We start from the raw sequence: 13957 nt of genomic DNA, 5'->3' as shown, positions 1-13957 counted from the left end.
CCTATGTGGCAGATATTGTTCCAAGCACTGGAGATTCAAATACAAGTAATGTAAGGTCTGGATTCCTTCCTATAACCTCTTTTGCGTTGAAAGGCTGAATCCCTGGAGAATGACTGACTACATCTCCCTCTCAGCGTTCTAGGGATGGCACCAAGGCACTGTAGGTATTTTTCTAATGCTGTTGAACCCAATTTCCCACTGTGATGCTTCCCTCATTGATTAACAATTAATATCAACTTGACTATGGACTTAATTACCTTTTAGAAATTTTCTAAGTATATTTTCTAAGATGGCATAATGTAGAACAATTAATACCAAACATGCTCCCAAACCAGGAGCATATGTCCCATAATTGCATATGGAGTAAAGAATAAAGTGGTCTCAGACTTAGAGCACATAAGGAAAAAGGTTACCATAGCTTCCTGAGGGAAGCCCAGTCCTCTCTTTTTATGGAGTAATGATTGTCATGAAGTTCTCCATGAGGATAGTGTGGCTTTCAGCTAGGCTCTGTGTAGTTTTGCACGAAGTAGCCTTTCCTCAATATTGCTTCCAATGTCCTTAGCTTCCAATGCAGACACTTCCAAGAGCCATTAGTATCCATGGGAATATTTCAAGGATACTGATGAGAAGTCCACATCCTCAAACCCTCCGAAGTTCCAGTGGTCATTGTTTTCTCAGAGAATACTAAGGCTCTTCTTCTCTGTCTTCATGCCCCTAGGTGATTCCCTCCCAGAGGCTTGGTTGGAACTGCTGTCCCCTGGACCCCCCCTAGATAATAACTTGGTCCCACACCAACTATTTTTAGAAGACCCACATGGCATAGCAAGGCATTTTAATTTAATGCCTTTTATAAATTGATTGGACAGTGGTTAGAGCACAGGGCCTGGATTAAGGAAGACTAATCTTCATGAATTCAAATCTGGCCTTAGACACTAGCTGTGTGACCCTGGCAAAGTCACTTAACAATATTTGCCTCAGTTTCCTCATCTGTCAAATGAGCTGGAGAAGGAAATGGCCAACCACTCCACTATTTTTGCCAAGAAGACCCCAAATGCTATAACGGAGGGTCAGACATGACTGAAACAATTTGGCAGCAGCAATTCAGTGCTCTCACTTGGTAAAAATATTAGAGTTATAGTATCTTGTTAGCTACTTTTAATCAAGGTAGGGTTATTGATTGACTCAGTCAACTACAACCTTTCCACTCTCATCCAAGTTTAATATCTGCTGCCTCTGTACATCTTTTGGAGTATTTTTTGCAAAGTCCATATTCCTAAATCTTCAATAACTTTCTAGTGACTTGGGAATGTTCTGCATGATCATTTTTGAATTTCTTCCCCAATATCTTGCTCTAAAAAGTCCCAGGAAAAGTCTTATGTGACAGTTCATAATCAACTCTGGCAATTAACGTTCTGCCATACTTCCCAATACATGGTGTTAAATTTTAACAAATATCACTCACAGTACTTTCAAAAGACCTTCCTTGTTCTGTCTCACAAAGAAAAGAAGAAAAGTTTTAAAAAGAAAGAAAAAAGATCAAGCCTCCCTTCTTAGAAAGAAAGCCCAGACCCTTACAGAATTCCTGAACAAGTGTAGCAACCTCAGACTCTTAGCATCAAGAATTGGGGTTCTATTCCTCTTCTCCCAAGGGGGTTGATGAGGACCCTGTATTCGGCACTCACCTTGGTACCAAGTGCTACAACAGACTTGCAGGATCAAGGGGGGACCCTAATTCTCACCCTCTCCTTTTCTCTATGAGAAGTCCTGCTACTCTTGAACCCCATAAACAAGCCAGGTTTAATATTGAACTAACATAAAAGAAAAAGAAAATCAAGCATCCTAACTCAAAAGAAAACTTAATCCTACAGAGATTAAAGAGAATATGGTTCCTATGGGCTGTACCCACAGCAATTAGAGAGTTGGGTCAACCGCAACTTACCCTCAACCCACAATTAATTAATAAGTAAGGTTCCCAAATCATGGTTTTTTTCTCTCCTTAGAGTTCTAGGGGCAACCCAGTGTCGTTTGGGGGTTGCTTCTCTAGTACTATCACTCAGTAGCCCCCATCTGGTGTGTTCCTTCAATACTATTTCTCTAAGTAATATCATCATAGTATGTAATTAATTGGCTAATTGATTTCTCCTCCATATCAATTATCCAATTAACATCTTATAAAGGGATATTTACTGAGAAGGTATAACAAGAAATTAAAAAACAAAATCTCCCCATAATCCAGGGCAAACACTCCATTCTTAAACATTGATTTGGTCTGTAGCACAGTGGGCTCAAAATTAAAGTGATTACTACAAAGCGTTTCCCATAATAAACTTGCTTTTAGCTGTGGCATAATCATTAGGTTAGTTGCTTTATTGCTTATAAGATACAATGTTTTGGCTGCTGGGTTGATTTCTTTTGAAGATGGGTCAGACAGGTCACCAGTTTAAAACTTTACCACATTTGACCACATTGTCCATATTCCCAATCTACAACAGTTCTCTGGAGTCCTCAAAAGGAATAAGCATTTTCTTTTTACTTCCTTCCCTAGTGCCATCCTGGAAAGAGTCTACAAATGGCTAACTTTGCACAGGTCTTATATAGTCCCATAGGTATAGGAAATTTAAAATGTCCCTCTCCCTCAAATATAGTTATGCAGATTCAGCAAAGAAAATTTTACAAAATTTATCTGATTATTACTTGCTTAGTACTGAACCAAGACCTTCTTTATGCTCAAAATGACCTCCTCTGACTCAAAGATAATAAAGAAAAATGTTAAAGCAAAGAAAATCCAGCTTCCTATCTTTAAAAAAAAATCTGATAGGGACAGCTAGGTGGCACAGTGAGTAGAGCACCCACCCTGGAGTCAGGAGGACCTGAGTTCAAATCCAGCTTCAGACATTTGACACACTAGTGGTGTGACCTTGGGCAAGTCACTTAACTCCAATTGCCCTGCCCTCCAAAAAAATATAAAATGATTTTTTAAAAAATGTGATAGCTAGGGAATTTCCCAGAACATGTGGGATTTAGAGCTGGGGTCTCCGGCCCAGTTGAGCAGCCAGACTGTTTTGGGTTAGTACTTGTGTTGCTGTACTCATTAAAGGTACAAAGTACTCTAAAAAACTTTCACTGGGGCTAGGAGAAACTGAGGCACTCACTCTCTGTCTCTTTCACTAAGTGGTCTGTCCTCTGCTCATGACCCACACTTATGGGTCGGGTTCAATGCAGTAAAATTCCTCTGGGTCCTTGCAACAATCCTTCTCCAAGGATTCCTGAACCACATATGGAATCCGGCTGGAGGTCTGGAAAAAAAATGTCCTAGTGTCCCTTCCTACAGGAAGTCTACCATGGCCCTGCCATTGGAAGGAAGATGTAAATGGTATTCTGAACTCACCCAACAATAAGATAAGCAGGTTCAGTGTGAGCTAAAAGAAAACAGGATTAAGCCTCAGATAAGTGTGTGGCTCTCACAAAGGGATTAAGCACTTGGAGTTGATTACTTGGTGTTTCTAGAGCATCAGATGAACTTTATCCTGTGGATTTACAATCCATAATCATTTATTCCAAAGCAAGGCAGTATAGGACTATTTAGAAGCAAAAGGAAAAAAAGAATTTACTATCTAGGCACCAGAATTTCAGGGACCCATACTTCTCATATTAGCTGTAATACTCAAACTATCAATCAGTATTTGTTAAGTACCTACTCTGTGCTAGGCCCTGTGCTAAACACTGGGGATACAAAAAGAGGCAAAACATATATATAAAAAAAATTCTGCCCTTAAGGAGCTTACAATCTAATGGGGCAGACAACATGCAAACACATATATACAAAGAAAGCTATATGCAGGATAAATGGGAAATAATTAACATGGGGAAGGCATTAGAATTAAGAGGAGTTGGTGAAGGCTTCCAGTAAAAGAAGAAACTTTTTATCATTTAGAATCATTTCAGACTCTTCATTACCCCATTTGGGGTTTTCTTGGCAAATATGTTGGAATCCTTTGCCATTTCCTTTTCCAGATAAGGAAACTGAAGCAAACAGGGTTAAGTGATTTGCCCAGGGTTACATAGCTAGTAAGTGTCTAAGGCCAGATTTGAACTTAGGAAGATGAGTCTTCATGACCCTGTGCCAGACACTTTATCCACTGTACCACCTAGCTGCCCTTAGCTAGGGCTCAAAGGAAGTCAAGAAGGTAAGTAGGCAGAATAGAAGAGGAAGAGCATTCCAGGCATGGGAGACAGCCAGAGAAAATGTCCACAGTCAAGACACAGTCTTGTTCATGGAACAACCAGGAGACTAGTGTTACTGGATCATACTGTATACGATAATATAACAAATATAAGCACATAAACATTCCAGTAAGCAAAAGTTGGCACAAAGAATTGGTCTGACCCATAAGAAAAAATATCAGAAGACTGGCTGGGCAAATATAGCCTTAAAAAATAGAGAAGTAAATGCCAGTTGTTTTTTCTTTAGTGCTTCCCCCAGACTAGGTAACCTGATAAAGAGAGGCCTGACTGGAGAATCTTTCCATTAGGTTCTTACAAATCCAGAGAACTCCATGTTTATCCCTAGTAACAGCCTCCTTGAAAAGCAGGTTCTGGAATTACTCTCCCTCTTAGGTACATACAGAGAATATGCAGAGAAACTTAAAATCCATGTGGTAAAAAGGGTGCTGAAAGTCCTGGTGCTAGAAGTCCATTTCTCCTCTTCATGGAGTCCACATAAAGTTGTCCTTAGGCATCTCCTGGCTTCCACCCATGGTTCCTGCAGAACCTTCACTCTGCCTTTCCTCATCAGGGCAAGTTTATCTTCAGATCCCGCTGCAGGCACTGCCTTTAGCTATCACTGTCCTGGGGATGCTCTTAGCATGACAGTGAGAAATCCAAATCCTCTGGCTTCTGAAGTTCACAAGTTTCTCTTCAGGGTGAAGCATGGGGAAGATAGAAGGCTAGATCCTACCTTTCTTTCTCCCTGCCACAGTGCCAACCTCCTCCACCCCCACCCTCCCAAGCCATTCCCTCTCAGGGGCTTGGCTGGACATATTGTCTCTGCTTGCCGCTGTAATACTACTGTTGGGTTCTGAACAGGCTTAGTTATGTATCACTTTAAAGCCTTTGAGTTAGTGATTCATGCAATATGGATATTCTCACCTGATGAAGGTATCAGCAAAGGGTAGCTTGTTAATCAATAGATGTCCACCTTTAAATAAGTAAGCAAAATTGTCTCTCTCCTCAAGGAGTTTGCATTCTAATAGGAGAAGATAACACATTTTGGGGAATTGTGCTTAGGGAGGAATGTTTTAAATGGGGAAGAAAGGGAGGAATAGTGATTATTAGGGCAAATGATTGGCTTGTCATTTCCATCTTAAATTGTTGATTAAATTGCTGTTCACAAAGTTAGAGTTAGAATTGGGGGTTTGGGGGATTGGAAAAGTGTCCCATCCTAAAAGAGAAAGGAGTTTCTCCTTGAAGAATCAAAAGGACCTGGAAGCTTTTGCTCCTCTTAGGTAGAAGAAGTGAAATAAGAGAAGGAATGCCTCACCTGGAATACTTGATATTTTATTTTCAAATCTGACCATGAAATTTGTGACTGAAGGAAAAATATCACTGAAACATATCCCTTTTATTGATGAATGCTTCACTAAAATCGACTGTCAAATAGCTACTATGAGCCATGTCCTAGGTACCTGTACAACCTCAAAAATCTTCTCTAAAATGAGGGGATGCATACTTATTACTTATTTTATATTGCAACAGCTAATCAGAAGTCAGAGGATGCTGGGGTTTGGATCCTGGCTCTCCCACATACTGTGTGATGTTGGGCAAGTCCTTTCCCCTGTCTAGGTCTTTTTTCCTCATGTAGAAATTGAGGGAATTCAGCTAGCTGATTTCTAAGGTCTTTCTGGCTCTAAAAGTTGTGATCCTAAAAAGCAATGTTCATCTTCTACTTTTAGCTCTACCCCAAGAAGGAAATTTGTAAGAGTGAATATTTGTTCTTAGTTCTAACTGCTAAAGTCAATTCAGATCCATCTCTCTTACATCTTAGCACCGTACAGCACTAAATCTTCCGATAATTACAAAGTACTTGAAATCTAAGTTGGGACCTCAGGGGGAGAAATGGATCACAAAAATTTCATTGTCTGGGGCAGCTAGTGGTATAGTGAGTAGAGCATTGGCCCTGGAGTCAGGAGGATGTGAGTTCAAATCCGGCCTCTGACATTTGACACACTAGCTGTGTGACCTTGGGCAAGTCACTTAACCCCAATTGCCCTGCCTTCCCCCCTCAAAAATAAAAAAGAAAAAGAAAAAAAATTCATTGTCCAATAGAATGTAAGTTCCTTGAGGGCAGGGACTGTTCTGGTTTTTTTCTTTCTGCTCCTGAGTGACTTGCTAATATTAAATGCTTAATAAACTTGAATTTGATATTAATCATTATTATTATATCATCTAAAGCAAAGTTTTAAAATTTTGTGGGTCAGGATGGGGATAGTCAATGGTTTTATTTTTGCAAATAAAAGCAAGTATTTTAATAAGATACTGTGATTGTCCTCAGAAGTGTCTGGTTCTCTGGTCTATCATGGCTTTACAAACAAAAACACACTCACAAAGCTTCACGAATTAACCTTTTTGGTCCGGTTAGGTGTTGATTCAGTTTAAAAAGATATGCACTACAAACTAAAATCATGAATACTTTTTATTGCTCTTTTCCCCTTTCTTTGACTAATTCTATTTGGGCACTTCATTTTAGAGGAAGAGTGATGAAGTTTGGACTGTTAAGAGCCTGGGGTTGCAAATCCTGACTTACTGTCTGTGATTTGGTCAAGTGATTTAACTTCTCTGGGTCTCAGTTTCCATAATTGTAAAATGAGGAGATTGGAGTAGATAACCTTTAAGCATCCATTGAACTCAAATTTGTGATCCTGTGATCTCATGATAATGAAGTCTCAAAAAGTTGCATAGGGTAAGAAGGACCTCAATTTTTAAGATTTGGAAATGGTTTTAAGGCTTCACTATCACAGAATCATAGGATTGTATGTACATATGTCATCGTTGTTGGTCAGTCTTTTTTCAGTTGTATCCAAATCTTTGTGACCCCATTTGGGGTTTTCTTGGTAAAGATACTGGAGTGGTTTGTTATTTCTCTTCTCCAGCTCATTTTACAGATGGATATATGCATGGATATATGCATGAATATATGTATGCATGTGTGTGTATTTGCTTATTGGGATTCTGAGAAAACACAGTGATGGAGTACCTTACTTTTTATGAGTAAATTTTGACAAGACCAAATCGCGGCCTCAATCAACCAGATACTGGCCTGCAAAAATGGTTCCTCTGATCAGATAAGTAACATATTGAGGCAAGAAAATAATGAAACCAATTTTTCGGTGATTTTAGAAATAAGCTATCTATTATAGTGTTTTGTTTTGTTTTACCAAGAGTTGCACTGGTGTCTCTCTGACTTGCTTCTTTGCATTGACTCTATGTAGTTCATGTGAAAGTTGTGCATTGATCAGGACTAATGCTAATGAGAGACCAAGTACAGGAAGGAGCTGGTCATTTTCATGCACACCACGTTCACTAATTGAATAAATAGCTTGATTCACCATAGGCTGAAATAAGGTCACCCAGCCTTTTCTCAGAAACTCAAGTGATATTTGAACCATCACATTTTGGCAGCAAAAAGAAATTAAAATAACAAGTCCAAGACTCAAGCTAAACTGTCTCCGTAATATTTCTATTATAAATAATGTAACTTATGTGAAACTGGATTCAAACACAGAGTTAAACCTAAGGAGTTTCTTACTTTGAATTCATTTCAATAAAATTTCCACAAGGAAAATACACACACAAAGGCATAGAGTAAATATTTTATTAATTGGAGCCTAGAACTGGCAGTACCCCCTCACCCAGGTCCTTGTCCCACTTTGTCAGTAAATGAGTAAGCACTGTTCTAAGAATAATTTAACAGGTAATTTCCACTTACAAATAGGCTATGTTCCAAAAGTCTGCTTATACGTTGATTGTATGATACTTGCAAAGTATTATCTTACAGAAACAGTGCCATAAAGAACGGTTATGCTCCCAAGGTAGCCCGCAAAAGTCTATCTAATGAGTAATATGATTAAGAGTTTACATTTATAAACTGTAAATTGTTTTTCTTATAGCAACTTTGTGAGGTAGACAAGGTAAGTATTACTGTCCCCATCTTTTAGATGAAGAAACTGAGGCTGAGAAGGATTGAGTGAGCTTGCCCCCAAAGTCATGTGGCTAATAAATGATGGAGACAAATTTTGAAGGTCAGGTCTTTGGCCTCCAAGTTACCATGCTACCTCTCTTAGGAAGTACTAATAGTGGCTCTGAATCTGAGCCTTTGAACTCTGAACCTTAAGCATTGAAACCTACTGAAATGGCAAAAGGGGGAGAGGGAATGTGATAGAGAATCATGTATTTCTTGTGCTGCTAGTGGAGAAACCCAGTAGTAGAGGCAGTGATGAGGAAGCTTATCTATAATCACCTGTTGATTGATCCATCGACTCATACACACATAAACACATATACATACATGCATATATATATATATATATACACATATGCATAGATGTGCATGGGTTGGTACTCACGTATATATGAGTAATTCCTATATTTAGCGTTCTTAAGTATAGGACTTCCCAGATAGAATATACACAAAGCATATGATCACAAGGAGGTAGAGTGCACAGAGTGATGAACTTGGAGTCAGGATGATGATCTGAGTTTGACTCCCGTGTTCATTGTCAGCTAGCTATGTGGCCTTGGGAAGGTCACGACCTCTATCAGCCACAGTTTCTACATCTGTAAAATAGGTATTATAAGAGTCCTTATTCCTCACAGTTGTTGGGAGGGTCAAATGAAATAATAAGTGTGAAGTTGTTTACAAACCTTAAGCACCATATAAATGCTGGCTAATAGTAAGAACAAGAACAATAATCATAGAAAATGGTGAGGCTCATGGACATTTTTCTTTTCCATTTGGTGTATGAGAACAAATTTGCTAGTGGTGTTTGAGCTACTAGCTCCAACATGGGAAGCTACGCTTTACTTATAGTTATACAAGCTTGACTTCTTGAAATGGATAGAATTTTAGCAAAGATTATGAAATCAGAAAGAGAAGGAAACTTACACCAAATTGAATGAAAACTGTTTCGTGGAACTTGACTAATTCTGACAATCTCAATTGTTCTTTATAGAAGTTTAAGTTTGATCGTTTTGTGGAAGATGGCAAGAAGAAAACGACCTTTTTCAAAAGGGGACAAGAGTTGCCATATTTCCTATTACCATTTGGATCCGGAGTCAGCAAATGTCCTGGCCGATTCTTAGCAGTGCTTGAGATAAAGCAGTTACTGATTCTCTTGTTTATGTATTTTGATGTAGAATTAATTGAACACAAACCTCTACAATTCAAAAATAACCGAATTCTTCTTGGTATTCAGTGTCCTCAATCAGATGTTTCCTTTAGGTATAAGCTAAAATGTTAAATAAAAAAAGAGGAGGAGGAAAAAGATGTTTGCCCCAAAATACCAATATCTTTCCCCTCTGCCCCTGCCCTCCCTTTTGGTTTTTATTTCTGGAAATGAAATTGTGGTTTTTTTTCCTTCTTGTTTTATTTTTTTAAACATGCTTCCATGCTTAAGACCCAAAACCGAAAATGTGGCTTCTGAATCCAAGTTCATACTAAATACCATAAAACTCCATACATTCAAGCCTCATCGTTTAAGGATAATGGAGGCAGTGTCTGACTTAATTAATGAGCATTGGGCTTGGAGTCAAGAATACTTGGATTCAATTTCTTTCTCAGACATTTATTAGTTGTGTGATCCTGGGCAAGTCACTTCAACAATTTCATGAACAAAATCAGTGCAACCAAATTAAGAAGAGATGTTTTTGGCTGAGAAAAAATTGCACTAAATATCCCTGATAAGCATCTGATATCGAGATATATATTGAATTACCACAAATAAGTAAGACCAAGTGGTCTTATTCCCCAGTGGGTCATTTCTTAAAGAATATGAACAAACAGTTCAAAAAGGACTTGCAAACTATTAACCATATAAAAGATTGCACTGAAACACTAATAATGAAAGAAATAAAAATCAAAATGTTTCCAAGGTTTTACCTCACACCCCCAAAATTAGCAAAAAGGGCAAAAGATAGAAATACTCAAAGTTGGAGGGACTATGGAAAGATAAGAACACTAATATGTTGTTGGAGAAGCTGTGAATAATCCATTCAGTAATGACTAAGAGGTCATTACCTTTTGTCCCAGAGGTCCCACTATTAGACATACACTCACTGGTGTCAAAGCCAGGTAAGAGCCTATATACAACAGAAAACGCATAGCAGCACTCTTTGCAGTTTAAAGACTTGGAAGCAAAGACATCTCAATTTAGATGGACATAAATTGGGGAATGACTAAACAAATTGTAAATAAATGTAATGATTTATTGTTGCACCATAAGGAATTATGACTATGAAGAATTCAGAGAAGCTTGGAGGAAAATGAAATAAATGGAACTGTGACAATAATATATACAATAACTACAATGTACGTAGGGGGAAAAAAGCCTGAATGCTCTGTAATTATAATGACTAAGCTTGAGTCTGCAGAAGAGATGAGAAATTGTATTGCCCTCCCTTCTTTACTGAAGTGAAGGGCTATGGAAGTGAAAAATTACATATGCTGTTGAAACGCAGCTGATATGTTGATTTATTTTGCTGAACTGCTTTTTTTCTCTTTCTTTTTTATTCTTTGTTGCAAGGGATAACTAGATAGGGGAGGAACAGCTACATTTACAAAATATTAAGAATAATTTTAAAGAAAATTGTATATTTCTGTATATCAAGGAATTAATAAGATAATATTACTATAAACCATATGATAGTCTTATCCTTCTGTTAAAGGCAGATCAACAAGACCTATAACTGGGAATGTTTTGTTAATCTTTGGCTCCTCTTATTACTAAATGAACTTGGATATAATAAAATTGAATTGCTTTTAAATTATTTTTTAATTCTAATTTTGTCCTTCTCCTTTTTCCACTCACTCTTCCCATTCCTGATATTCCCCTTAATCATCACAAACTTGGGTCCAAGAATTCTTTCCTATCTTCCCAGGCTGTGGTGTGCCAGTCTTGGTCTGGTTGTAGAATGTTGAGGGAGAGTCCCTGGAATAGGATTAAGCCCAAGTCTTCTGTTTTTTCAGATGAGGAAACAGACTCAGAGACAATTGTCCAAAGTCTTCCAGGTAATAAGTGGCAGGGCCAGAATTTGAACTTAGATCTACTGATTATAATTGGTTTTCCACTATCCCATGTTGCTTTCCCTCTTCCTCTATTCTTCAATCCCTTAATTTCTATAATTCCTGCTCCATATCCTCAAACCCCACCCTCAGTCCTGTTTACCTCCTACCATCTGACTCCTGCTCCTACTCAAGTCACTGAATTCTACTTCCTACTAGTTGGAGCTAATCAAAAGTGAAATCAGCTTCTTCAAGAGGTAGTTGGTTCTCTCACATTTGAGATATCCAGAAAAAGATGGGATAGCCACTTAGCAGGTATTTTGTAAAGAGGATTCTTTTTCAATTTTAGGTTGGACTAGAAAGCCACTGAAGTACCTTCCGACTCTGTACTTCTGTGACTTTCCTGAAGAGAATCACAAACTCTTACAGAAGTATTTATGCTAGCCTTGACTACACTTTCCATCTCTGGGGGAGCTATCACATTCTTCCCAACGGTTGTTCCAGATATTCTCTTCTGTCCTCAAACACACTCAATTCTAACCCTTTACCCTCAATCCCAAAAGCTGATCTCACCTCCTACTTTACTGAGATAGTTGAGACCAACAGATACACAGTTATCCCTTCCACACAGTAAGGTTTAGGGACCTGGTGCTCCCGTGATCTGGAAAATCTGCATAAAATTTTTTTGGCCCTCCCTTCATACCAGAGAAGAAGTCTCAATTTTTTTTCTTTTATGGAGCTTTTACAGTACCCCATTGTAAAATTTGGGTTAAGTATTTGATCATAGGCTCTGTGTCATCTGCTGGCCTTAGCATGTTGTCTGGAGTTTCCTCAAAAGTTCCCCCAAAATACCATTTAATTTCTTATGCTGACCCAAGATATATTAAAACCAAAATGGGGAAAGTCCCTGTGTAGAAGGAATAACTGTACATTCCTCCAAACTTCCTCTAAATAGCCTACTCTCTATACCCATGTGCCTTCCTCTTCTTTCAAAGTATCCTTTAGGTGCCACCTCATCATCAAACCCTCCCTGCCCATCTTACCCCAGTCCACCTCCAGCTAAAAATGTTTTGTCTCCTCAAATTTTTCATACAACTCTGCCTGAATATATCCTTTGCAATTGTCACATTTCCCCTTATGTCATAAATTTCTTTCCAGTCAAAGTTCTCCGAGAGCAGAGCCCTTGTCATCTAACTGTCATTCTGTATCTATTACAGGATCTTGAATAAAATAGGGACTTGATATCTATTGCCTAAAAAGGAATTTCAAGAATTCAGACTACTCTTCCATTTATTACTCAGAATTAGTGCTGTTGGCATAGTTTTAACAAAGTATAACCTTAGAATCCTGAAACATCTGCTGTTATTTTTTTTTCTTTTTCAAAAGATCAATAGTTTTATCACTATATTTTCTTTCTACCGATTGAGATCACAATCTGCCTCTCCCCTACCCCCCAATGCCTTAGTTAATGGTTTTCATAGGTTACCATGACCAAGACATTAATTATCCAGTGGTCAGCCCTCTGGAAATGAATTTCTCCACACTTAGCTAGACTAGTCTCCAGAGTTCAAACATGCCATCTTTTTTCTGGCCATACTTGAATTAAATGCACTAACAGAGGTGTCCCATCTCTAGAACAAATTATTAAAGCTCATTCTTAACCATCAGCTCTTGAGGGATTTTAAAAGATAGCCCTTGAACTGTGATACTTGTCAGTAAAGAGTACAATATGCAACTTAGGAAGACACATAGGAATATTACTGTTTCTTAAGGCATTAGTATCTCAGCAAACCATGAAGATACCACCAAACATTTCTAAAATTGGGTGGAAACCGTAGACATTCAAGTGATGGGAAAATAGATTTAGGTGTCCAGAGAGGAAAGTGTATATGAACTTTGCAAAAGTAAATTGAGATGCCCTTAGCTAAGGGGTTCCATTGTATTTGGAGAATAAGATAGGTGGTAGATTAAGAAATTACAACAGGAATCTTCCTCCCAGAGATGAAATAAATATCAGTTGCAGAATCAAATATGAAGTAGGCTTCTTCTATTTTGTTTACTATTTTAAATTTTAAGCCAGTGCCAAGGACTAAATCTTAATGATTTTGAAGTTTTCATATTCCCCACTACTGTTAAATCATGTGAAAAATGGGAATGTGTCCACTTAAAGCCTTACCCTGATGCCTCCCTGCAACATGGAAGTGACTGAGGAGACAATGAGTTCCAGCAGAATCTATAAAACTGGAAAGGCTTTGAGCATAGGTTTGGGGGGGGACCTTTTAACCTAGGTCCAACCTAGATCATCACCAGAATTCTGAGCAGCAGCTCAGGGGGAAGGGATCTAGAGCGGGAGGAAGGAGAGGAAGGCACAGAAGCAACCCATGAAAGAAACTGTCTTTTTGGACTTGGAGTAGAAGGAATGACCATCTGATAATGGGAAAAAAATATGTACCCATTGCATATAGTTAGTGGGCTCTTACATTACTACTCAGGACTTAACAGAACTAGCATTTTGTTCTATACTAAGAAACAGTTTGCAAAGTAAGGTTATGACTTATAACAATCTTCACTTTTTAAACTATGATAATATATTCCATAAAAATGCTCTTGATTTTAGTATCTAAAGCAATGTATTATACTATCTTATAGTGATTATCCCAATTACACTCACTGATGTTTGAA

At 38.2% G+C, this 13957-nt stretch overlaps 1 protein-coding gene across 1 annotated transcript in view; it reads left to right on the top strand.

The window, feature by feature from the left end:
- LOC118837146 (cytochrome P450 7B1) overlaps nt 1-11040 on the top strand; it is a 310918-nt gene extending 299878 nt beyond the window's left edge. The window contains exon 6 of the mRNA XM_036744136.1: nt 9228-11040. Coding sequence (XP_036600031.1) covers nt 9228-9515 — 288 coding nt within the window. The 3' untranslated portion in view covers nt 9516-11040. The remainder of the gene's footprint in view (nt 1-9227) is intronic.
- The last annotated feature ends 2917 nt before the right edge of the window (nt 11041-13957 follow it).

This window comes from Trichosurus vulpecula, chromosome 1 (assembly GCF_011100635.1).
Source record: "Trichosurus vulpecula isolate mTriVul1 chromosome 1, mTriVul1.pri, whole genome shotgun sequence".
Classification (NCBI taxonomy): domain Eukaryota; kingdom Metazoa; phylum Chordata; class Mammalia; order Diprotodontia; family Phalangeridae; genus Trichosurus; species Trichosurus vulpecula.
The sequence above is the reverse complement of the archived record's forward strand: the minus strand, read 5'-3'. Positions and strand labels throughout refer to the sequence as shown.